Source organism: Melanotaenia boesemani, chromosome 3 (genome assembly GCF_017639745.1).
Source record: "Melanotaenia boesemani isolate fMelBoe1 chromosome 3, fMelBoe1.pri, whole genome shotgun sequence".
NCBI lineage: Eukaryota > Metazoa > Chordata > Actinopteri > Atheriniformes > Melanotaeniidae > Melanotaenia > Melanotaenia boesemani.
The window spans coordinates 8,631,512-8,658,035 of NC_055684.1; the positions used below are offsets into that span (position 1 = coordinate 8,631,512).

Consider the following 26,524-nt stretch of genomic DNA (forward strand, 5'->3'; position numbering starts at 1 on the left):
CAGATCCTCTCCCAGAGAGGGGCGTGAACAGGAACTACTCATGAACATTTAAAGGTTCAGACACAGAAACAGCCCGTTCTCAGTAGAACTCATTAGAGCCACTTTGTGAATGACTTAAATTAAAGACCAAGGCTGAATTTGGGGTAATACACTTTGAAAAGAATGTTTGTGGACCTCTGAAACCCATATGAAATTGTTGAGAAAATGTATAACATGGGACCCTCAAATGTTTGCGTGCCAGCAGCACGTAGCGTGGCTCCAGTAAGTTAATATGGCATTTTTATCGATGCTGTAACTGCAGGGGGCTCTTGCTGGGGCTCTCCTCTGCCGCCCTCGGGGTGGGTACGAGGTGGTCTTCGTGATGGTGTGGCTTGGGTTCTTGCTCCACGATTGCTGCTGTTGGCCTGGGTCTCTGGGCCGCCCTAGGCTGCCTCTAGCCTCTGTAGAGACATGGTCACATTTGCATGATTACACTCATCACTCCTTATCACTGATCACTCCTCATTCCTCACACTCTGCATGCTGACAATCACTGTTGTCCAGTGTGTTTATACACTAAGAGCTACTTTTGTTTAGGTTTTTTTTTTTTAAATTTATTATGTGTGTGTCTTTGGTACTTTGGTTGTTGTTGTGATACATGTTGTTGCTGTCTTGGTTATTTTTATAAACTGTCAGCATAGTTTACCTGTAAAAGCTGTAAGAATTCTCTGTTGTGTTTCTGTACAGGTGTAGCAGTTGGTTGTCTGGTATTAGGTTGGAATGAAGGTTGTTGCCTCTATCTACTGTATCTTTGTCTCTTCTTCCTTTTTTCTACTTTTCTTTTAACTTGTCTTCATTACTCTCCTTTTTTATGCCTCCTCCAGTCAGGTCCAGCAAGATTATATAAATTCCACAATACAAAATAAATAAGATAAAACAATGTATTTAAATAAATAAAGAAATAAAAATGAGTTTATCAAGAGGAGCCTTATACCCATAAAGCTCCCCTTGGCAAAGCAAATTTGTTCAGCACAACACAGCAGCCAGACCATCATTCTGTTTGCTACAATGCTGGACAACACAAGTTAAAAAAAAAAGAATAAAAAAAGAAAGAAGAAATGTGTTTTTAAGTAGATAAATAAAAATGAAGAGTGAAGAGGCCTGTCTAATGGGCTCGACACACGGGAGGCGACGTCGCACCTTCTCCATTCATTTCCTATGGAACCTGCGTATTGAGGCGAAAATCGCTGCCCTCCTCCAGCCAAGCGACAGGCGACATTCGTGCATGTGAAATGTTGCGCTCGTTCATGTACATGTGCACACGAGGCTTGCGACGCGACACAAGAAAATAGGAAAATGTTCCATTTTTGTCGCTGTCGCCTGGTACTACAGCCAACCAGAGAGGTTTTCATTGACTGACCAATGAGAGCAGGCTAGACAGTGCCATCTGCAACCTGTTGCAACATGGAGGAACAGATCATATTAGCTGTGTCTGATTTTCCCATACTTTATGATACTTTTGTTTTTTAATAAATGAACAACACAACATAAAGAACATAAACTGTACAGCCAGGGGGACAAGAATAAGCAACACAACTAAATCCAATGAGTAAATTAAGTCCAGGAGATACAAGTTCAGGTGTGCATCAGCATACACACTTAAATATCAAAGAACCAATTAGGAAAGCGACATCTCAGCGAAACAGGAATCTTTCCAAAATACATTCAGTTTTCTGGGCTTTCGAGTTCTCAAGACCGTTGAGGGTGGAGCTGTACTGTAAAAGATCCTGTATAAACATTGTAAAGTTCGGTTTGCCTTCAGCCCATTTCCTTTTGTGGATGTGAAATTTCCCAAAAAGAATAATAAGTTGTACAAAAAAAGTTGAGTCCTTTTCCATTCTTTTATCTTCAAAATAAAGAAAAATGTCCTTTTCTTGCAGATGTATGGAATGATCTGTCTTTCTTTCAATAAAATTCTCTACATTGATCCAGAACAATTTAGTAAACATACAATGGTAAAACAGATGCTCAATAGTTTCTTCATCCAAGCCACAAAAGGTACAAGAGTATTCAATATCAATGTGGAATCTTTTTAAAGTATTTTTTGCTGGATAAATTTTGTGTATAATTTTGTAAGAAACTTCTTTAATTTTATTATTAAGAAAAAATTTATCACTCATCAACCACATCTTTTTCCAATCAATATCATTAAAGAGAGCTGACCAAAAGATTTTGGCAGAAGGAACCATTATATTTATAAAAAGGTTTCTAATGTATCTATTACTACATTTGTCCTTGGTAATATCTACATCCCCAAGAAAAATTCTGTAAGCAAGATCTGCCACATGAAGTTCAGTTGTAGATCCTATGAGCAGCTGTAAAACGTTTTTTGGGATGGCAGTAAAAACAACATCATATTCCTTCGGTGTAACTGCTATATTGAATTTAGATATAAATTCTTCATAAAGCAGCAGTTTACCGTCAGTTTTCATAAGCTGTGAGACTAATACAATGCCATTGTTAACCCAGTTTTTGTTATATAAAGATCTATTTTTATTAAGTATGCACCTGTTATTCCAAATGTAATAGTTTGTAGGTGAAAAATGATGTTTGTACAGTAATCTCCATGCTAGCAGAGCTTGCTTGTGAAAATTCGCTAGTTTTATAGGTAACTTATCAGGATTATAGTCACATTTTAACAAGAAATTGAGTCTTCCAATTGAATGAAAATTAATTTAGGAAAAGTATTCCACATGCTATCTTCTTCTTGAATCAATTTAGTCAGCCATTTAACTTTAAAAGTATTGTTTAGGGTTTCAAAACTTAAGACTTCCAGACCTCCATTTTGTCTTGTGTTACATAATATCTCTTTTTTTAAATAATGACATTTATTTCTCCAAATGAAGTTGAACAGAATTTTATCCAGTTTTTTATATGTTGTAGTAGGCATTCCCAGAACCAAGGACACATAAACAGCTCGGGATATCCCTTCAGCCTTGGACAGTAAGACTCTGCCATTTAAGGAGAGATCCCTCATTAACCACATATTACATTTTTTTGTTATTTGTTCAACTATAGGATCAAAATTTGAGTTGTTACGGTCTTTTTCATTTTTGTTAATGACAACACCCAAATATGTGAAGCTATTCTTTACAGGAATACCATTTATCTCCAATATATCACATTCTTTTAGTGGCAAAAGCACCGATTTGCACAAGTTCATTTTAAGTCCTGATACTCTAGAAAACATCTCTATACATTGGATCACTTTGGGAACCTCATTTTTATTAGCTAAGAAGATTGTTTTGTGATAGTTTAAATTCTCTGTCTCCTGCCATGATGCCATTAAATGAGCTATTTTTTATGTGTACGGCCAAAATTTCTGTGACAAGAAGAAATAAAAAAGGACTTAAAGGACAACCTTGTCTTGTACCTCGGTGGATGTTAAATCTAGGAGTCGTGCCGTGGCTCAGTCCAATAGAGCTATTACAGTTTGTATAAAGTGTATTAACTGCTCTCAAAAACCTGTCTCCAAAACCAAAGCTACGTATAGCTTTGAGCATAAAATTATGACTTACTGTGTCAAATGCTTTGTAAAAATCCACAAATAGGATAAAACTATCATCTAAAATATAATCATTATAGTCAATCATGTCCAAAACCAAACAGATGTTGTTGCATATATTTCTGCCAGGCATGAAACCTGATTGTTCCTCATTAATAATATTGTCTAATCCTAATTTTAGTCTTTTGGCGAAGACCATGGCAAATAACTTTGCATCGTTATTTAATAAGCTAATTGGTCTCCAATTCTCTATACTTAATTTATCTTTGTTTGGTTTGGGGATCAATTTAATAAGACCTTGGGAAAGGGTGGGAGGTAATTCTCCTTTATCTATGGCTTCTTCAAAAACCTCCACTAGAAACGGAGCTAAATACTTTCCAAATGTCTTATAAAATTCATTAATGAGACCATCAGAACCGGGAGACTTGTTGTCCTTAAGAGAGCCAACACACCTTTGAACCTCTGCTAAACTGATCTTCTGGTCACAAGTTAATTTGAATCCTTCATCAATACCTCTAATGTATTTTTCGGTACTTTTAATAAATGCTTCGATGCCTTTGTCACTTTCAGAATTAGTAGCATATAAGTTTTTATAAAAATCTGTAACATGCTGAGATAGAAGTCTTGGATCTTCACATATTTAGTCATCAATTTTGAGTTTAGAGAGGGAAGATAATTCATAATTCCTTTTTTCCAAATTAAAAAAATATTTGGTACACTTTTCCCCTTGTTCTAACCATTTCCTTCTAGATCTGATAAAAGCTCCTCTGGCTTTTCCTTCATATATTTGGTCTAATTCGAGTTGCAATGTTGCCAGTTCTTCAGATTCCTCTTCAGAAAGATTAACAATTTTATACAATCCCATTATTTTGGTAATTATTTGGGTTTCCTTTTCTCTTTTATTTTTAGCAATTCTCTTTCCAAAACATATAGCTAAGTTTCTAACCTCAAATTTCATTAATTCCCAGCATTTTCCATAGTTGTTTATTGTTTTAGCTTGATGCCAATATCTTTCAATAATAACCTGTATTTCTTTCTTAAATTGTTTATTTTGTAACAGTGATTTATTTAACTTCCAATAATCTCTACTGGAGTTATATTTAAATGGAGTCATATTGACCTCGATAAAAACTGCTTTGTGGTCAGTAAAAACAGCAGGCTCTATTAGAACCGATTTCACATTATGCTCAATGTCTGAAGAGATCAGCCAGAAGTTTATCCGCGATTGCTGAGATCTGTCCTTGTTTGACCAGGTATATGAGTTTTGATTTGGGTTTCTTTGTCTCCAGATATCAATTAGGCCATCTACCATTTTTGTCTGATAGATGCTTAATTATATTACCTTTAAATTTCCCTTGTAATATAGCTACCCCTGCCGATCTGTTACTACCAAATGAGAACCAGATATTCTTCCCCCACTGAGTTTTCCAGAATGAAACATCTTCTTTTGTAGCATGAGTCTCCTGTATAAAGTAAAAATCAGCACTTTTGTTTTGACAATACAAAAATAGACACTTCCTCTTCAACAAGTTTTTGACACCCCTGGCATTAACAGTAAGAATGGAAATTGACATTGGGAACACAAATAATCAGAAAATATTATCTTAGAGCAACTTAAGCCTCTGTACTCACGTTTCACCTGAAATTGCAGAAAACACTGTACTAGTATGTTGCCATATCAAAATATTGTGTACTATAAATCTGTAAGCTGCAATTGGAACATAAAAGTCCTAGGTATACCAGTACACCATCATTTCACATTATACTTCACCTATCATATTATTTTACTTCTTGACCGTTCACAAAGGCCCTATCTCCCACAAAGAAAGCTTGTCTCCCTTTTTCCTGGCTGCTTCCACCACTGGCCAAAGACGAATTCGAGTGGCACGGTCGGCTGCAGTTAGATCCTCTTTAAATTGGAGACGGTTGTTCTTCAGGTACTTGTTCGCCTTGGACTCTTTCCATAGTATATCTCTTGCCTTTCTGGAAACGAATCTGATGATCACTGGACGTGGGGGTTGATTTTGTCCTCCATCCTTGGGCCTTCCGATTCTGTGAACAACATCCATCGCTGCAACAACTGACTCGACCTCCTCGACTGGAAGCACAGCATGACAGATATCCTTGACTTGAGATCTGATGTTACCATCACCTTTTTCAGGAACACCGTGCAGACGGAGGTTTTGTCTGCGGCTGTAACGATCTGTTTCATTCACCTTCTGCTCCATCTCTCTGACTTTCTCCTGCAGCAATTCGCATGCCTTAGTAAGAGCTACGTTTTGTTTTTTATGTCAGCTACTTCTTGATGGCAGAAATCCAGAGATTTTTTCAGGGCGTCAATTTGGACGGTATTGTAATGAACGGCTTTATCTGTTTTATCTGCCCTTACTTACTTACTTTATGATACTTCACTTAATAACTACAGAGATGTGAATAAAAAGGCAGCCGCATGGGAACTTGTTGGCACCAGGGTACACTTGTCCGGTAAGTTTCTTATCTTGCGTTTTTGTAAGCTAATTTATATTAGCATTGCAAATTTTGTTTAGTGTATGCATACCTTACCTTACCTTACTCAATATGAACTTTTATGATAAATGTGATAAATATTCAGTAAAATAACATGTATACAAGTATAACGTACAAATGTGTTTATTTAATTAATATTACGTAAAGGGTAAACATAAAATAAACCATGTAAAGGTATTCCATTGTTTAGGTACATTATACAATAATATCTTATGAGACTTATTAAACTTATGTGAACATATAATAAAGACTCTTTGAACTGATAATGTGGCGTCACAATTAAAAGTCCTCAAGATATTTTCCATACCAGAGGAAAAAAAAAAAAAAAGTGTCTGCCCATCTGTACTATATGATGTTGCCATGGCACATCACCAGCTGGTGAGTTGAAGTAATCACAGTATTTTTTTCTGATTGAAGCCGCCTCTCTGCTTGAGTGGTTTGAACCGGTCTGGGTGATGGGCTCCAAACCAGTGGGTGGTGACTGTGGAATCCCCCTCTCTACTTCTCCATTTTGCTGCATGTAATTCTGAAGGACACATGTTGCCTTCACGACAGAATCGGCTTTTTTTGGGCAGATACTCAGAACACGGCGATACATTCGCCACTGGGTAGAAAGAATGCCAAAAGCATTTTCAACTATTCTCCTGGTGCGAGACAAGCGGTAGTTGTAGCACCTCTCTTTTGTTTGTAGCTGTCTCCCTGGATATGGCCTCATGATGTGTCGTTGGAGGGGAAAAGCTTCATCTGCCACAAGTACATGTGGCATTGGCCCCAGGTCCTCTGCACCTTGTAGTGGGGCATCTTCAGGTATGCCCAGTGTGCCTGCCCTCAACCGTTTCCCTAAGGGAGACTCTGACAGAATGCCCCCATCACTGTTTCTCCCATATCCTCCCACATCAATGACCCTAAACATGTAGTGAGCATCAACTACAGCTAAAAGGACAATGGAATGGGAGCCTTCGTAGTTAAAATACTTGGAGCCTGAGGACGGAGGAGCTTGCAGCACAACATGTTTCCCATCTAGTGCACCAATGCAGTTTGGGAAATTCCATCTTGTTTTAAAACCCTCTGCAATGGCTTTCCAGTCATCCGTTGTTGGCTCTGGCATGTACTCTGGTTGCAGCACATCTAAAATGGCCTGTGACACTTGTTCCACAATCTTTCCAGTTGTTGAGCTTCCCACACGGTAGTTGAACCCAATAGTGGCAAAGGAATCTCCTGTTGCAAGGAATCTGAAAGAAATGTATAAAAAAATATAAAATTATGGTACAGTGAACAGCAGTAACATAGTAACAAATGTATTGTACTGAGTTTAATCTAAATGTTATTTTTATAATGTTAAACTATTTTTATACAAGTATGGTATTGACTTATTTAGACTTTGTTTTCACAGGTGAAGAGGTGAAAAAGCGCTGGATAAACCTCAGAGATACTTTCATGAGGACCCGCAAAGCACTCAAAAATAAGAAAAGTGGCTCGGCGGCTGGTGATCAGAGGATATGGAAATGCTTCCATGTCATGTCCTTCCTAGAACCTCATATAAAGGAGCGTGATACCAGTGGCAACTTGACTGCAGAAGACCCACAGGAGGAGGAGGAGGTAGCATTGACCCTGGTGCCTGTGACAGAGGATGAAGATGGTGGGGCTGCTGATCTACTGCACACTACAACCAGTGATACCACTAGTGATTCCAGCAGCCTTGACCTGTCAACTCAGCAAATGCCACAAAGATCTACTCAGAAGACAAACCCGGGGAAACGGAGAAGGCCCGACCAGACCTTGGAGGAGTCCATCCTCAGCAGGGTGGATGATATTCGAGCCCAAATCCAACATACTGCTGAGGATGAAGATGAGCTCTTCTTACAAAGCTTTTTGCCCATTCTCAGACGACATGTGGGAGCCCGAAAATCTGAGGCCAAGATGGAAATAATGAGAGTGCTCCATAAATTGGAGTTTGGAGAATATTGATTATCTTGATGATAGTGATCCATTGTTAATTGTTATTTTCAAAGTTCATCTAAATATTGTGCAGTAATATTACACATTAAGTTTACACCCTGTAATTGTTTTCTAGTGCAGAAAAAGGAAAGTTTATTTTATAAATTTATTTTTGCCAAAAAAAAAACATACATTCTGCATTGTTTATTTGTTTACATTTTTTAAATGGTGCCTCCTTGGTTCAAGTGCAATATGTAAAGTTCAATAAAACAATTACATTTGTCATATGTGTTGTTCATTATTCACAAAACAGTTATGTTTTGCTGTGCCAGAGCTAAAATATAAATGCTAGTGCTCTATGATAATAATAATGAACTGTTTAAGTTACTTACCTCAGACAGATTGCAAGCCTTTCTTCAGGACTGATGGGTTCCCTCATGTTTGTGTGAATCTTTTCTATTTTGGGGGTTACCATAGTGAGTAGTTGGGAAAAAAGTTCAGGGCTCAGGTGTAGCGTTAAGCGTCATTAAACATTAAAGATGTTTAATAAAATTATTCATTTTAATAATTTCTTGAAATTGTTATGAATTTCCCCGTGGGGCACCACCACACAGATAGCTTTATCCTAATCTAATGGCTATGTGGACACCATTAGAGAACTAAATTAATTAATTTAATAAATTAATTAATTCAAGCTAGAAATCAATCAGTTATCAATCAATCAGTCTTGGGACGTTAATAACGTGAATTCTTACGTCGAAGGGACCCATAACATGGTTCAAAGGAGAAGTTCACAATAACCAGACCAGTTTAGGATAAATATGGAATATTTATTACTAAACTAATCATGCATAAATGAAAAGGAAATATGTACAAAGGACTTCGCATGGAAAATGAATCAAACATTGGTAAATGCAGAATATGGAGTTCAAACCAGAATCTTATTTCAATGTGTCAGAATGAATGAAATGTATGCAAGAAATGAACAAAAGTTAATTAACCTGCGGTGTTAATTAAACTAAGGTTCAGGACTGAAAAAGATCTCTAAATCCTAAAAGAAAAGAGGGAAAACTGAATCTCATCTGTCTAAACTGGAGGTTTAACTAAGATGTAGAACTACTAAGGTCACTGTTAGACAACCAACCATTCTTGAGCAGATAAGCAGAGAATTGATCCGAGCAGGACTCGTCCGGTTCTGTTTGGATCGAGCCGACTTACGACCGTTGTGGTGACTCTGATGGCAAGTGAGGAAGTTGGCTCAGGTGGTTTGGATCCCGAGCGACTTCCAGAAGGCCAGAAGATGCGTCACGTGGTGGTCCGAAGGTTTGGATCAGGCAGCTCTGCGGATGCGGACTCTCCCGCGGCTCGGCTGGTGGTATCGATGATGGACAGTGAATGACTTGCTGTGATATGGCAAAGCTGAAAAGGTCCAGCTTTAGGTCAGTCCAAAAAAGAAGAAACTCTGTGGGATCTATTTAGGATCTATATTAAAAGTCCAAAAGATAAAAACATAACTCAAGAAAAGCGAAGTATTAGCTGGAAAAAGGGAATGAACTACGGAGTCCAAAAAGAGCCAAAAATTGTCAATCATGCATCTTGTATGCAGGCACAAACTTTAGTATTGGTAGTGATGTTCTTCACATCACTGCAAACTTAATTCTCTGGCAGCATCTCTCTCTTTCTCTCTGGCGTTCAGACCAAGTGTCCTAACTCTGGAAGAAAGCCATGTCTGGAGAGGATGGGTTGAAGGGAACTGGAAGTCCACTTAAGGAAGAGAGCGAAGGAGGACGAACAGAACCAACTAAACTCTTTGTTCTGAGTTTAAAAGTGTTAGTTTTGAAGACCCACCCCGTGGAGGGATGTGTGACCATTATCTTGACCAATAACAGTCTTGTGGGCTGGTTTTGGGTCAGATAGCAGATACAGAGGGGCTGGTCTGATCATGTTGTAAAGACTTATCAAATTAAACATTTTGTGAATATATCTATATATCCAAGTTATTAAAGCCTTAAATGAGACATCATTAAAATCCATCAGTGAATCATCGAAAAGACAAGAAAATAGTAAAAAGGTTATATCTCACACAAACACAGTAATAAAGTTTCAGGTCACCAATTAATCAAGCTTGTTGATTAAACCTTGTACACAATGATAATGATTATATGCATGCTCATGGTATCAAGATAAAACACACATATATATATATATATGTATCTATTTAAGTGAACATTTTAGACTAGTAAAATATAATCTTTACTCTTCATGCAAAGTCTTTGTCTCCTCTTGCTGGGACATAGAGAAACATTAAATCACTTTATTACCCTCTGGAATGTTAAGATAAACGTTTCTTGGTGTGTCCAGGTGTTCTGTTTCCAGTTAAGACTGCCTGAAAAAGGGGGTTTCTGCTTATCAGTTGAAGCAACACACAAATTTAGTAAGAAACAGTTTCAAAGTGGACATTGGGATGAAGAGTTGCATCTGGGATCCTTTGGTTGTTAACTAAAGTGTCACGGAGGTTGCCTGTGGTTAGAGTCTCCCAGCTGTCCCTGAAGGCATCTTTCCTCCGGTGCGCTCCTGATTGCTGATGCGCTCCACCTGCGCTGCTTGCTTTATATACCAGTGCACACACCACTCCTTTGCCAGATCGTCTCGGTTTAACCCTGCACGCTTCCAGCCCTGAGTTCCTGTTTGCTAACCTGTTTTCTGATCTTCGACCCGTTTTTGGACCTGGTTAACCTGATTCTGCCTGCCCCCTGTCTGGTAACGCTGCTGTCTATTGTTTGGATCCTGCCTGTGCATTGACCCTTGGACTGTCTTTGGATTTGATTATTGGATTTGGATAACTGGATTATTTGTTTGGATACTGGATACAGGACTTCGGACTTGGATCTGGATGTGGATGTGATCTTGGAGATTCCCCCTAACATTACCTGTCCTCTATCTCCTCCCCAGAGGATTCAGTGGACCTCAGGGCTCTTAGGCCAAACTAACTGTTTTTCCCCTTCAGTTTTTGCCACCAGCCTAGTCTCACTCTTCACATCACCACAGCTCCAGTGGATCTCTCACCGCCCTCCCGGTACAGCGATTCCCCCTGCGTCCTTCCTCTCCTTGGCCGGTACGTAAGACGTCATTATTCTTACATCCCCATTTTTGCCACGCTTTTGCTCACCTGGATCTCCTATTCTCACAGGCCAGTGGGTGACGTCTCCAGACCCGGATTTCCTGAGCAGTATTCAGTAATAAACCTGTTTTCTTACCCAACCCTCTGTCCTGATCTTTTTGTGGTCCAGCTTGCTGAACCGTTACATAAAGAGCAAATTTATGTTGCAGAGGATTAAAGTTCAGAAATTTCCCAGGTCTCGTAAATAACCTAATGAAGTCCTTTCCAGTCCATGTTGGGGAGAGTTGACCTTTGTTGACCTGTGGAGCTGGAACCCAAGTCATAAATTTGAGTCAGACCCCCACTTTGGGAGTGAGACCGTTAGTCTGTAAGGAGAGAAAATCCTCAAAAGATGTTTAATTCAGTCACGATTAAACAAAAGTTCCAATCTTTATTTTGAAGACGCTGGAATCTGCTACACAGGCGAAAGTAGGCCCTGAATTTATCTGAGTCAGCTTTGAGGTTGGCCATCAAATGATGATATTCACCATGCTGTTTCCTCGTTTGCAAAATCGGATGAACCCAGGTTTGTCTTTTTCTTTTGTTCAGCAGAGTCAACAGCAAAATTTTCGTCAATTTTAGCAAAATCCTCCGTCTCTTCATCCTTAATGCCTTCTATGTGACAGACTGCTTTGAAAGGTCAAAATTCCCTCCAATATCATAACCAATCACATTTCTTGGAGAAAAGCGATCGGAGAGACACTGCTGCCGTCGCTGTCATTGGTCGCGTACCGTGTGTCGAACCCATAACATACAGTAGCAGCGAGTTTCATAACCGAGGAGCTGGCACTGCAAAAGCTCTGTCTCCTCTCTATTACTAGAAGCTCTGTCAGAACATTTTACAAATCTGTAAAATAAGGAAAATGAAACAACCAGAAAAAAATCCCAGAGGGGCTGATTATTCTAGACCCAAATCAATCTTCATCATCTATTGTATATTATACAGAGAAGATGTAACAACGGACCGAATGTTGCAGATTAGATAGTGAAAACACTGATTTCTCCTCTGGGTTTCTGTTTTGAGTCAGACCCACAGACTGTATATAAAAGATGGACAGAGCGTCTACCCGTAGGTTTCTGAAGAGCTGAATTGAAGCTCATTGGATGGTTCCCACCGTCGCCATCTTGGCAGCGTCATGCGTGTCGTCATTCCTGGATAATCCAAAAATGGGCAAAGAGGTGGAGCTGAGAGGGGAACTGTGAAGGTGGGGGTGGATGATTGACAACTATCAAACTCCGAGCTGCCTGTAGCATTATGGATCAACATTAGAACGTTTGAACTTAATTTTTTTCTTTTGTCTTTGTTTATTCGTTTATGTTTTTATATTTTGCTCAAAGTAACCCGGAACCGTTACTACACATATATAAACTTTTTGTTATACAGCGCGAGAGATTCAAACTTTGCTGAATTTTTAATCATGACTTTTCTGTTGGAAAGAACTCTGGGAACCAGTCTACAGTTCGACTAAATCAGAGACACCAGACTCGTTCTGACCAGCAACGCGTGGGTTTTATAAACTCTTAAGAAACGGATGATGTAATTTTCAAAGACAGATCAGATCAGGAATCATCAGTTTCTGCACCAGCGATTACAATCTCTCTACCAGGGGAGATCTGAAGGCCACGAGGTTCGCCTTGGACGCTTAACCAGACCGGTTCTGGATGGGCTGTCCCCTGCTGGACATCCAGACGGACTTCAGGGAAGGATACCACCTTGAAGTCGTGCTGTACTCCGCTAATTGGCCCTGCCCTTGCTCCAAGTAAGACTGAACTGAACCTCCATCTGGGTTTTAGCTGCGTCTCCCTGAAAAGCTAAATTAAACCCCCTTTTATTCCAAAGTTCCATCCAGTTTAACTTCTTTTGTTTTAGTTGGTCACTTTCAAGTGTCTTAACAAATCCTCTTTTCTCATCCCGTTAGTTCTGACAGAGATTAAATAAATTCTGCTCATTAGTTTAGTTAACTTTCCCGTACTCCAAACCTCATAAAGTTCACAGATATTACCTCTCTTATAATCTTTATTTTGGTTTAATCTCATTATTTTTCTGACTTTATTTTCCATTATTCTGCTTCATTTCTGCTTTCTTTTAAGATTCACCCTCTCAGCATAATCTAAAGGCCGACAGAGTCTCTAAAGCGATACTGATAATTTTATATTTTCTGCTATTTCCTACTGTTTGCTGTTAATTGATTATTGGTGGTTAATAAATTGATTGCATTATGAGGCATAGAGTAAATTAAAATCAATATTTTCTTTAATAAAATACCCACTCACATTTTTGTCTTCTGGGCTGTGAATTAATTAGTCATAAATATACAGAAGAGTGGTGCCCCAATCAAAGCAAATTAAGTTGATGAAGTTTTATAAATTTAATATTAATTTCTAACATCAAGATTTTACATTAATATCGAGGTATATCACAACACTTAAATAATGTAAAACAGCTGAAATGTAGTTAGAAGCATCAGGAATTCAAGTACAACACTCAGCACCTATTACCTGACAGGCTCCGCCCAGGTCAGCCAGGAGGAATCCAGAGCCATCCCATCCTCCAGGTACATGACACATAGAGCCTTAAGCTCAGGGGTCAGGGACTCAAAACCAGATGAAACTGATGCAGTTAGATTCTCAAGTTCAATAGCCAACTGATCTATGTGAAAAGCATTACGTCCAGTACCATAAGAGTGATTATACCACCTAGAAACTTAGACCATGGAGCCGACCTCTCCCTCTTATGGAGGCCAGAGTGACGCCTGCAGGAATAGAGCAATAGTTAAATTAGAGGCCACACGTGCATAAGGAATAAGGAAGGCTAAGTAGCAAATACCAAAACAGTTACCTGAAAGGAAGAGATATGTAAGAATGGTGACCACAAACCTACACCACACCTGCAGGACAGCCAGAACCCCGAGAAGGTGTGTGTGAAACAGTATATTCATACCATGAAGGCCCAAAGACGTAAAATGCACATCATACAAGCATAGCAGCAGGACTACGAACACATGTTACATGAAAATCTGTTTTCACAATAAAACCAAGATGCAGGAAATATTACAGTGTGAGGCAGTCCCAGGATGAAATGTCGGCGCTCCACCCAGAAGGTGGAAACATACTGCAGCCTGTGGAGTGTGAACTGAGTACAGAGCAGTTATTATCGCATCAGAAACAGTCTTGTTGGTGTGAGCAGAGAAGTTGGAAGGAACACGAGTTGGAGTGAATGAGAGATCCAGGAGTGTTGGAAAATGTCTCCTTATAACGCTCAGATCCAGGAAGTGTGTACTGTTGTGAGCGACAACAGTGAACACAGAAAGGACGCTCAGCACAGCATCTGCTGGCCGAGGTTGCAGCAGGGGGGACTCAGGTGTGGCAAATGGGATCAGGAAACAGACATAACAGCTGGAATTTGTGAATTTCAGAGCGGTTTGCTCAGCCAGCTGATACCAGACTGAAGTTTTGCTCATCATGATGATCAATCAGGTGACGTTTCACCCGCTCCTGTGGCTGTCAGCCTCCATGTGGACAAGAAAAGAATGAAGCAGATGAGTATCGCTCCACAACATCTGCATTCAAGCTCCCGTAGTCATCTGAAGGCTATGGTTGTTATTAGTCACCACTCAGGGAAAAGGGGACAGGATAACCCACGGTGATTCATCCCGATGGATCAGATGAGTCGAGATCTCCCCCAGAGATGGAGATGGAGGGGGCGGTGAAGATTGAAGATCTCCTGCTGGTGCTGGGACACGGTTGCAGTGACTGGCCAGGAAGACCTCCCAGCAGGAGCACCTGGTATGGACCCGTAAACCTCTGAGCTGTCCAATGCCCCCTACTAAGGTCTTCACCTATGATCCAGTAATCCTGCATCAGTGTGTGTGAAACCCGTCCTCAGCTGGTTTTGGGAGAGCTGCTGTCACCATCTGTAAAGTCTCAGAAAGCACAAGGAAAAGGTTTCACAACAGAAACATATCAAATATTTATAATTACAACATCTGCTTGTTCCTGTAATCTAGAAAGACAGGGTATTATAAAATAACCAAATTGTACGACTGAATCCTGAAGTCGACTGTTCTGGTATTACCTCTGTGAAAGCAGCCACCATCAGCTGTGTGATAAGATGAATTAAACAGCACATCCACCCGTGTCCACGGTCATAATATCCTCCACCTGTAAAAGTTTATACCAGAATGTCATAAGTGTCAATATCATGTTTCAAGTCAAAATGCACATTCACATATCTTGGAAATAAATGTAAGTATTGATGTCTACTCCTGCAGACAGATCCATGTCACCAGACCTGCTTATCAGGAAAATAATGTTGTTTCTGGTTAATGCATCAGAGTTAGCAGCATTATGAAACACAGCAACCATCCCTGTGTGGAAGCAGAGCAGCATCCTGGACAAGAACCTGCTGGAGTGCTTTTTTTTGACAAGATGGCGCCAGCAGTGTGCACGGCCTGCCGTCTGTCAGGTTTTCTCGGCCTTCTGGTTTTATTTTTGGTATATTCAGTTAGTGATTGCTTTTATACTGCTCCTGCTCGTTTTGTTTATGATCGCCAGTCACTTCTTAACATCCGAGTGGCTTGTGAACGGCTTCTACAGTTCAGGTTGGAGATTCCTTCAGCTGGTACTCCTCCTCCTCCTCCTCCTCGCCTGTCTGCAGTTCCAGCTTACCTGTGCCGTGCTCCCTGCGTCATTCCCCGCAGGAAGCGCTTCAGGAAACGGGGAAAACGGGGAGGTGTTGTAGTAAGACTTAGGGCCCGCTTGTGCTCCACCGGTGGTGGTTTCATGGATCTTTTCTCTGGATCCTGCCCCTCAGGTCGAACAGCTGAGTTTGGCTTACGGTGGATCTGGCCTGTTGCTCCGGATCCACTACCTGCTTGCTGCCGGCCCTTTCCTATGGCGGCGCCTCTTCCTCGCCGCCACAAAGTTTGCAAGCGTGGAGTGGACTTCTCCAACCTTCGTCCTCTGGATTATGTGGAATTACGGGTAAAGCAGGACCTTGTTCTGCATCTGGCACTTGTCAATGCCAGATCGCTGACAAACAAAACTTTCCTGCTCAAAGACTTCTTTGAATCCCAGAAATTGGATTTTATGTTCATAACAGAGACTTGGCTTCATGATGGTGAGTCCGTTGCCTTTTCTGAACTTCTTCCACCCGACTGCTGTTTTTCCAGCTCTCCCCGGTTGACTGGTAAAGGTGGCGGGCTGGCTTCTGTGTGGAGGTCCTCCTTCTGCTGTCGGAGACCCTCATCAAGCCCCTACTCTAGTTTCGAACTACAGCTTCTTGTAATCGAGCTCAGAACTCCTGTTTTATGTGCTTTGATCTACCGTCCGCCAAAAATTAATAAGGATTTTATCAAAGACTTCTCTGACTTTGTGGCTGGAATTGCTCTAAATTTTGAGCGCTTCTTAATTATCGGGGATTTTAATATCCATGTTTGCTGTGAACCTAAACCTTTGGTTAGAGACTTCCTACAAGCTATTGACTCTTTTAATCTCATACAACATGTGTCTGGCCCTACTCACGAGAAGGGACATACGTTAGATCTTGTGCTCTCTCATGACTTAAATGTTAATATCACAGAAATATGCGATACACGTATCTCTGATCATCTGCCTGTGTTATTCTCCATATCGCTGCCGCCTTCTCCATTTAAACCGCGCGCCCCAGTGCGACGCCGGCGGCTGTTAAATTCTCTGACTGAGTCGCGCTTTTCTGCTGCTGTACATGATTCTGTCCTCCCTAGTCTGATTAATTGCTGTACTATTAATGCCGATGATTTTGCTGATTTATTCAACTGCACATGCACGGGTATATTGGACGCTATTGCGCCATTTGTGACTAGGCGCTCTAAACCTGCGCCAGAACCGTGGTTAGCTGATTCCATCCGCGCTCTCAGGCGTTTGTGCAGGCGTGCAGAGAGACGTTGGAAAAGGGATAGACTCCAGGTCTCTTTGGGTTTATTGAAGGATTGTCTCTCCAATTATCAGTCTGCTGTAAAATCTGCTAAAACGTGCTACATTTCTAACCTGGTGGCGAGCAACAGCCACAATTCCCAGGTTCTTTTTAGCACTCTAAATCGTCTCATCAATCCTTCTAAGTCCTCTTGTGTAGCACCTTCACGTTCATTGTGCGACAAATTTCTAAGTTTTTTTACAGGCAAGATTGCTGCTATCAGGTCCTTATCCCCTCCCTCTGGGTTAGATCCTGCTGTCCTGTCAGAGTGCTCATCTGTTTTTGAGCAGTTTGAGCAGGTGTCACTCTCTGAACTCTCGGATGTGGTCTTTCACTTGAAATCTTCTTTTTGCCCCCTCGATAGCTGTCACCCTGCACTAATTAAAAGTACTTTTAGCTCCATCGGCCCTGTTATTTTGTCCTTAATTAATTCCAGTCTGTTTTCAGGCTGTGTTCCTGCTACTTTTAAGCATGCTCTTGTGCAGCCTCTTTTAAAGAAACCTAACTTAGATCCCTCAGTTCTGACTAACTACAGGCCGATTTCTAAATTACCCTTTTTATCAAAAGTTTTAGAAAAAATAGTGTGCAGTCAATTACAGGCTCACTTAGATTTTAGTAAAGTTTTAGAAAAATTTCAGTCTGGTTTTAAGTCTCTCCACAGTACTGAAACTGCACTTTTAAGAGTTTTTAATGACCTGTTTTTAGTTACTGACTCTGGAAGTCCTGTGCTTTTGATTCTCTTAGACCTGACTGCAGCCTTTGACACAGTGGACCACCAAATCCTCCTGACCCGCTTAGAGCAGTGTGTCGGTATTAGAGGAACTGTCCTGCGCTGGTTCCAGTCTTACTTGTCGGACCGGTCGTTTTGTATTCAGCTTGAGGAGTTTGCCTCAGCTGCTGCCCCTCTCAGTTATGGGGTCCCACAGGGGTCCATTTTGGGTCCACTGCTTTTTTCCCTGTATATGCTGCCCTTGGGGTCTATTTTTCAGAAGCACAATATTGCCTACCATTGCTTTGCTGATGATGTTCAGATCTACATCCCCTTAAAACCACAGGGGGATTCTCTGACCAACCTTCTCAGCTGCTTGTATGAGCTAAAAGCCTGGATGGATTTAAATTTCCTCCACTTAAATAAGGACAAAACTGATATTGTTGTTTTTGGAAATTCAGAACTTCTAAATGGTGCAGTTAGTGCTCTCGGTCCGCTTACTTCATTTTGTCGAACCCATGCCAAAAATCTGGGTGTTATTATTGACAACTCCTTCAACTTCCACCGGCAGGTTAACTCTGTAGTCAAAAGTGTGTTTTTCCATCTGAGGCTGCTCAGCAAGTTAAAGCCCTACCTGCCCAAGTATGACTTAGAAAAAGTTATTCACTTGCTCATTATGTCCCGTATTGATTACTACAACTCCCTATATTACGGCATTGACCACACATCTCTACATCGACTGCAGCTTGCCCAAAATGCTGCTGCTCGGTTGCTTACAGGGACAAGACGACGTGATCACATCACCCCTGTGCTCGCCTCTTTGCATTGGCTTCCTGTTATGTTTAGGACCCAGTATAAGATTTTATTAATTGTTTTTAAAGATTTAAATGGTTTGGCTCCCTCGTACTTGTCAGAGTTGCTACACCAGCATGCTCCAGCAAGTACGTTGAGGTCCTCCTCACAGCTCCTACTGAAGGTCCCAAATGCCAGACTTAAATCCAGGGGCGACAGAGCCTTCTCTGTTGCTGCTCCTAAGCTGTGGAACAGACTTCCCCTTCACATTAGAGCTGCTCAGTCTGTCGCTGGTTTTAAGTCTTTACTCAAAACCTACTTCTTTGCACTGGCATTTGAACAAAACTGAGCTTGACATTCGCGTGTTTTATTATTTAATTTTATTCTAGTTTTTAATTCTAGTTTTGTTGTTTTTATTATTTTATAGATTTTATCTTTTATCAATTTTTATTTCTGTTTTTATTTTTATTGGTTTTTATTGTTTTATTGTGAAGTGTTTATTTTAACTGTGGAGTGTTTCTGTTCTGTTGTTCAGCACTTTGGGCAACTGCTGTTGCAGAAAATGTGCTATATAAATAAACTTGAACTTGAACTTGAACTTGAACTTGGAAGGAAAAGTAAGCCTGGCCTACAGCAGGCTCCGTGTTTGCCCACACGGTTCGACTTCCAAGCCCACAATCCTCTCCTCCTCTCCTGTTTACTGATTTTAAACCAAGACCTTGTTAAAGAAAGCACTTCAACTCACCAGACTTGTTCTTCTGACTATATTTTGAGTTTGTTGATTTCGGAAGTGACTTCCAGAGAACCAAAACGAGGGGTCCTCCTGTTCAAACTGGAGGCTGAAGCTGGATTTTCAGGCTCATCAGGCATCCTGTCGTTAGATTTCTCTGTTTACCACTCACGAAATGCTGCCGGCAACGCCAGACTTGTAGTAAAATGACCAAGAGTCTGGAATGAGTAAAAGTAAAACAAAATTTATTAAAGGGAAAATGAACACAATCAAATTACTTGCAAGTAATGAGAGAGGTTATTCCGACTCGCATGAAGTCGGAAGAGACTCTGGGGAGGCAAAAGGAAAAACAATAGTTATACATTTCTGTAGAAAGAATCCTCCTCCCTGAAGACCTTGGGTGGACACACAACTCTTGGGACTGCCGTCAAAGTAACCTCACATAATTGTGTCTCCACCAGAACCAGTCTAAGAGTCTGAGGAAGGACCAGATAAAGGTCATCTTACCCTCGTAGTGAACTTTTAACAGAGCATGTATACCAGGGGTCTCCAACTCCAGTTCTCGTGAGCTACTGTCCTGCAGGTTTTAGATGTCTCCTACTACAACACACCTCTGCACAAGCCTGTTAATGACCCAGTGATTTGAGTCAGGTGTGTTGCGTCAGAGTAGAATCCAAAACCTGCAGGACGTTAGCTCACGAGGACCAGAGTTGGAGATCCCTGATGTATATGAAGAGAATAAACCTTAAAAGTGAATTAAGGCACGATGAGTAAAAATGTACAATGTAAGAAGTGTAATGAAAGTGTAATATAGTAACAATCAATGAATAAATGTATAATGAAGGAAATAATGGGATAAATCAACCCTTAATGAATGAATATATGAAACAATAAGGCATAATAAGTAAAATTTCTTCCACAACACACACACTTGTGCTTGTTACATAGTGAGTTTGGTGTAAAACACAAAGTGAGGATGGTTAATTTTTTCTCTCCAAATTTTTTTATTGAAATTTTCCAGCAAAGCAACATATAATGGTATTTGTTACGACCCCTTCTGCTTTGTGGCTGTGTTTTGTTAATTATGTTTGTGTGCAGGTGCAGCTGGGGTATTCGGCGGTGCGTATAAAAGACCAGCCTACGATCGGCCTCACTCTCTTCTTTCCTTGCTCCGCCCCCAGGCCGCACCTGTGCCGCTGCACCTCGTTGTTGTGTTTGGTTCATTATATTTAACTCTTATTTAGCTTCTCAACTCCTTTTTGTAGTTTCTCTCTGTTCTTACTAGATATTCGCTTTCCTGCTTCACGTTGCCTAAAATACAGCAGAAATGATTTTATAATTTAGTGGGTCAGTCACCATGTATAACATGTAAAAGAACTGAATATTAATGATAAGCCTGCTTATTCTTTTTCTTCTCTACTTGTGTATTTTCAAAGCTAACTGCAGATTACTCTGACCTTGAAGATCCAGCCTGCTCCACTGGCTGTTGGACATAATCTGGACTCTCAGGAGGGGTGTCAGGAATCTGCATCCTGGCATTCTTCTTTTTTCTCTTTCTGTTCTGCTTCCTCCTCTTTTTACGTAGCTGACGTTTGCCTCGCTCATTTAGATCATTGATCATCTTCTTTTTCCCTAGCTCTACATCTGGTTTCCATCTCTGACGCTCACTCTCCAAGTATTTTTGCCTCCTCTCAGGATCAGCATCCCGCCGTGCACGACATCGCCGTTGTCTTTCTGCAGCACATAATAGAGCCATGATGGAAATATTTGCAAATATTATGCAATGCAAGTTTCCTTTTTAAGGGGTTAGTGAGTGGAGGACATAATGGTAGAATGAGTAAAAATGAGAGTAAGATATTGAGTGATGGAGTAACAGAAACAAGGTTAAGAGAAAATGAAGTAATCATTCTTCATCAAAAACACGTGCCTTTGCCTTTTCATACACAAAACGGATATTTTACCTTGTAATTCAGGCTCCAATTAAACAATTTTCAAACACAAATGGGGAGCAGAACCAGCCCGTCACAATAAAAATTTGACCGGGTGGTAAATTTCAACCTAAAATGGCTGCCAGTTCGCTGCATGGTAAGGTAGCTGACTCAGCATACTTGATTTCAATCTGAAATATCATTTTCTTTCCATTAAGTTTTTTTCTTGATATATTTTGCACTACAGTGTGGTTACATTAAGCTTGACGGACCCCATCCAAGCTATAAAAACATCAAATAAACAATGTAAAATAGTGTGGGAACTTGCCTGCTTTTAAACTTGGCTCCTACAGAGACTCAAATGATGTCATTTCCTGTTTGTGATGCCATGAAAAATGAAAGTATATTTTTATAGACAAAAAAACGTCACAAAATGTGTGACAGGGTGGTAAGCTGAATTGAGGGACACACTCAAATTGTATTCTTTTTTTTTTGTTGTTTTTTTCCTAAAAATATTATTTATTTATTTTACTTTCACTACATATAGTTCAGTATCAAGGATATCCATTTGATCCTGAAAACAATAAAAGTTTTATAAGAAAAAAATATTTGTTATGTTAAATGCAAATTCCATGTTAGTCATTGTGGACATGGCAAAAATGGTCATGTGCTAATTAGAAATGATGAAAAATGATAGATTTTCGTTTAAAATAGGATTGTCTTATGTGAGTAAAAATAAATATATTAACATCTTAAAACTTTCGAAAAACAATTGGACACATTTTTATGGATTTTTAATCTCATCAAACAGAATAAAAATGGCGTTTTTAATAGAATGATCCATATAATTTATTAATATTATTTTGGAGGGGGACAGAGCGTTCGAAATTTCTATTTCTTTGCATCTATTTTCTTAGGTCCCTACTTTTTTTTTGCTGTAGTAGAATTTAACAATTAGTAGTTTTAGTGTTAATAAGCCTGACTTGAGATTTTAAACGTGTTCTTGTAGCAAACCGATTTTATTCCATGAATTATTTTCCTGTTGGTCATCTCGTATGTGCAGGTTCACTTACACAAGATAAATAAATGTCTTTGTGGTGATGTCATATTATGATGACACAGTTTTAGCTGTGAAGTGGATTTGGTTTTGATTATTGATTGAAACAAACTAAACCAAGAATGAGATGAATTAAACCAGTACAGTGTTAATATGTGAATGAACCCTGGACCACTTTGTACTGGAAACGTTTGGCCCCAAGGTAAGAAAATGACTTCATCAATGTTAATAAACACCAACTGTCCCTTCTGTCCATCTAAAAAAATAAAATCAGAAAACTTTGAACCACATAAAAATGTAAAATAGAATAAATACATTTTTAGCCTGCAGCCTTTTTTAGAGGCCTGATCTAAAAAAATCTACAATAAGCTGAGTTTTAAACCACGCCTCCATCCATCCATCCATCCATCCATCCGTCCATCCATCCATCCATCCATCCATCCATCCATCCATCCATCCATCCTCTATACCACTTAAGGGTCGTGGGGAGCTGGAGCCTGACCTTTAGCAGGTGAGAGGCAGGGTAGACCCTGGACAGGTCACCAGTCCATCGCAGGTGAAGCAGCATCTGTCTGATTAAAATGTGGGGCTTGTTAATTCTGCATCATTCTGCTCTCATCACTCCCTGTAGCAGTTCAAGCTGGTCTATAGGGCCACATGTCTAAGGTCCTGCTCTCATATTTATGCAGACGTGAACCCTCAGTGTGACAAATGTGGCAGCGATGAAGCCACACTGCTTCACTCATTCTGGGCCTGCCCCATTCTTGGAATATTTTAGCAGGAAGTCTCTGTCGGTGGTCTTTGGGGTAACTATCACACCCACTCCTTTACTCCGATTCTTATTTCTCTACAGACAGAATTACCTAAAAATGTCATGTTTTGTTTCATCAGCTTCATTTAGTTTAATATTTTTCCATATTTACATTTCAGGCTGTTCCAGAAAAACATTCAATTCAGATAATTTAGAGTTAAAGTATTTCTTTTAATCAAACAGGTCCGTTCCATATATGCTGATCTTCTTTCAACCTTTGAGATCAGTGATTTCCTCCTGTTCTGATTCCAGCTTCAAACTTCCTGTTTGACCCTGAAATCAGTGAATATCAAGCAGATCAATAAGGTTTAATGTGAACTCTGTGTTCTTCATACTGAACACATCAGAGCTGCTGTTTCATCACTGAGACCTTCACAGTAGTGATGCGCGGGTCGGGGTTTTTTCCGACCCGCGGGTCCCGCTCTTTTAAAAAAATTGGACCGCACCAACCCTCCCTGCACCTCCGCTTCTATTTTTTTAACCCGACCCGCCCCGCCCCATTAAAACACATCTTACGACATTGACGAATGCTTTTATTTAGTCTGAGAAAGGTGCATATGGTCTCCTAAATTGGCACTGGAAACTGGCACCACAAAATGTATTTTCATTTGAACGTTAAGCCTATAAACATAAATAGGCAAATTAATAAAGTGTTTTAAGCGTTTAAGTGTTATAAAGCACATGGCCAATGCTGCTGTTGTTGTCTGCACTGATTACCTCGTTGAGCCTGTCCCAAACCTGTGATTTAGCCATTTGACCCTCCTTCTTTTTAAGGACGTAAACTCCCGAACGAAGATTATTCAACACTTCTTCCATGTTTTGTTGCTTGTCTGCTTGGCGCTTTCTGCACGTAGTCTGCGTAGCCTATTACGCGCCTACGTGGACATTACGTTATAAAACGTGACCTGTGTTTAAATAACTGCTAAAAATTTTGTCTTACATATTATAGTAACAAAATGTAGACACTGATTAAGGTCTTTATTTTCAGTTTGACAAAAAATAAAATTAATAGATAGAACTAGATATTTCAGAATATTAAACCACACCAACCCGCCCCGCAGTGAAGCGAAAATTCTTTGCCCGACCTGCGGGTTAGGGGGCGGCCCGCGCATCACTACTTCACAGGTAAAATCTTCACTTCACTCTCATCAGTATATATGTAAGGAAACATCCTGTCAGTGAAAGTGTGTGTGTAGGTGTGTATGTGTGTGTTAGTGTCAAGATCAGAGAAAGACAGTTTTCCTCTGTTCCAGTCCAGATTCACTCTGATCCTCTGCAGCTTCTTCTGAACTGGAAAACAAGTGTAACAACCTGGAGACTGTATAAAGTAATTACCTTCATCGAACAATATTCCCCATAATCCAGACCATGTGTTTCCTTTCCTGTTTACAGACTCTGCAAACACACCTAGTTCCCAGTCTTGACCGTCTCCAACATCGACATCCCAGCTGTGAGTTCCTGAGTTAAAACCCTCAGAACTAAGAACAAAATAACCACCAATCCTCTCTGGATTATCAGGAAGCTTCTGTTTCTCTCCTCGTCTCACACTGGTCAGATCTTCAGACAGGAAGAGTCCTGGACCAGCAGTGTTTGGGTCCAGAATGAGAGGAGTATAGCAGACCAGGTCCTTCATGTTGTTCCAGATGTTGAAGACCAGGTTGCCCAGGTGTTTGGCCTGGTCTATCAGAGCTCCTGAATGCAGCTGTGGATCATCCAGCAGGGGGCAGCGCTGGACTCTTTCCACTGCAGCCTTGTAGTTGTTCAGGAATGAGACGTCTGCAGCTCTCAGCTCCTCCTCTGTGGTTCTGACTGTGTCTGAAAGAGCTGCTATCTCTCTGCTCAGAGCCTCCATCTTCTCCTTCATCATCCCACTCTTCTGCTCCTCTTCCTCCCTCAGAGCAGCCAGCCTGGCCTCCTCTTCCTCTGCTAGAAACTGATGAAGCTTCTTAAACTGCTCCTTAATCTGCCTCTCTGTGTGTCGGGCCTGGACCTTAATGTGTTCTGCTGTTTCATCAAACGTCTTCTGAACGTCCTTCTGGAGCTCCAGTTTCTTCTTTAATGGTTCCAGAGTTTCTTGAAGTTCCTTCCTGTGCTGTCGTGCAGCTTCATTGACGGGTTTGAATCTGTGGTTGGTGTGTTTTTCTGAATCTCTGCAGATGAGACACACTGGCTGCTGATGGTCCAGACAGAAGAGTTTGAGTTTCTCAGAGTGCAGATGGCAGAGACCTTCTGAAGCTTTCTGATCTCTCTCCTGTAAGAAGGACTCACACAGATTCCTCAACACCAGATTTAAAGGTGGTTCATCTCTTGAAGATCTTCTCTTACAAACGGGACACTGGTGTGTTGGATTCTGTGTCCACCAGCTCTTCAGACAGTCTCTACAGAAGCTGTGGCTACATGACAGAAGAACAGGATCTCTGAAGACGTCCTTACAGACCGGACAGCAGAGATCCTCCTCTGATCTGGAAGCCATGTGGTCTGAGAATGAAGCTGAAAACACAGCAGACAGAAAGTCCAGTCAGTCATGGCTGCCCTCCCTCCTCTGCTAATTCCATCAAACTGACTGTGAGTGGTGTTTTTGGTCAGACTCACCTTCAGTGTGTGGACTGGGAGCAGCTTGAAGTTTCCCACTTTTCTTTCCTGCAGCTGGACTCACTCAGAGGAAGCTGAAGGTGAATCTGATCGTCTGTGTGTCTCTCTGTAGAGACCAAGAATCACCGACTGTTTCCTGCTTCGTCTCAGGTGAGGCAGGTGAGGGGTGGAGCTTAAACCTGTTACACCAGTTCTCTTACCTGTGACTAAGGTGTGTTTCATTCTTAGGTCAGAGAATGACAGTTTTCTTTGTTCCAGTCCAGATTCACTCTGATCCTCTCCAGCTGGGTCATTAATGTCAGAACCTGGAGACCCTGCTGAGTATTTACCTAAAAAGAAACTCATTCATTTTTACCTGCAGATTTAAATCATTAAGCTGAATGTAGACTAGAGTATTCACACCCCCACACTGTGTTTATTGGTACGTGTCGCTCTGTTCTGGTAAACAGGAACTGAAAAATTCTTCTCTTCTTCCTCCACCTCTTGTCTGCCCTTCAGTTTCCTTCATAGAAGACTCTGGATTCTGATCCCCAAAAGGTTCTTAAAGCCTCCAGCTGATCCAATATTCTGTTTTAGTATTGATATAAATATTTACTATGACAAAGACTCGACCAGGGAGGTAAAACTCTGGTCCTTGAGGACCACCGTCCTGCAGGTTTTAGAATATTTTCCTTCTCCAACACCTAATCTAAATAAAATAGATCCAACAGGTTGTTATGAAGTCTTGCAAATTACATTAATTTGAATAAGGTGTGTCGAAGCAGGGAAATATCCAAAATCTGCA

The 26,524-nt window shown here is 40.6% G+C and overlaps 2 protein-coding genes across 5 annotated transcripts in view; both read right to left on the reverse strand.

Moving 5' to 3' along the window:
• Positions 1–13,398: 13,398 nt before the first annotated feature.
• On the reverse strand, positions 13,399–25,913 carry LOC121636458 (nuclear factor 7, brain-like). Of its 4 annotated transcripts, none has more exons than XM_041979982.1 (6): positions 25,741–25,913; positions 24,484–25,638; positions 20,810–21,086; positions 19,368–19,570; positions 15,244–15,329; positions 13,399–15,082 (listed from the first exon to the last, which is right to left on the reverse strand). In XM_041979982.1, exons 2-4 carry the CDS (start codon positions 25,619–25,621, stop codon positions 19,450–19,452), a joined length of 1,536 nt encoding a protein of 511 aa, XP_041835916.1. In that variant the 5' UTR covers positions 25,622–25,638; positions 25,741–25,913; the 3' UTR covers positions 13,399–15,082; positions 15,244–15,329; positions 19,368–19,449. The 4 variants fall into 4 exon arrangements, with proteins under 4 accessions (XP_041835916.1, XP_041835915.1, XP_041835918.1 ...); XM_041979981.1 differs by having other exon boundaries at positions 13,400–15,091; XM_041979984.1 differs by lacking the exon at positions 20,810–21,086 and having other exon boundaries at positions 13,401–15,091.
• The window catches only part of LOC121636468 (nuclear factor 7, brain-like), a 36,114-nt gene continuing 32,804 nt past the window's right edge, over positions 23,215–26,524 (reverse strand). Inside the window, exon 3 of the mRNA XM_041979998.1 lies at positions 23,215–23,518. Within this exon, the coding sequence (XP_041835932.1) occupies positions 23,492–23,518 (27 nt within the window). The 3' untranslated portion in view covers positions 23,215–23,491. The remainder of the gene's footprint in view (positions 23,519–26,524) is intronic.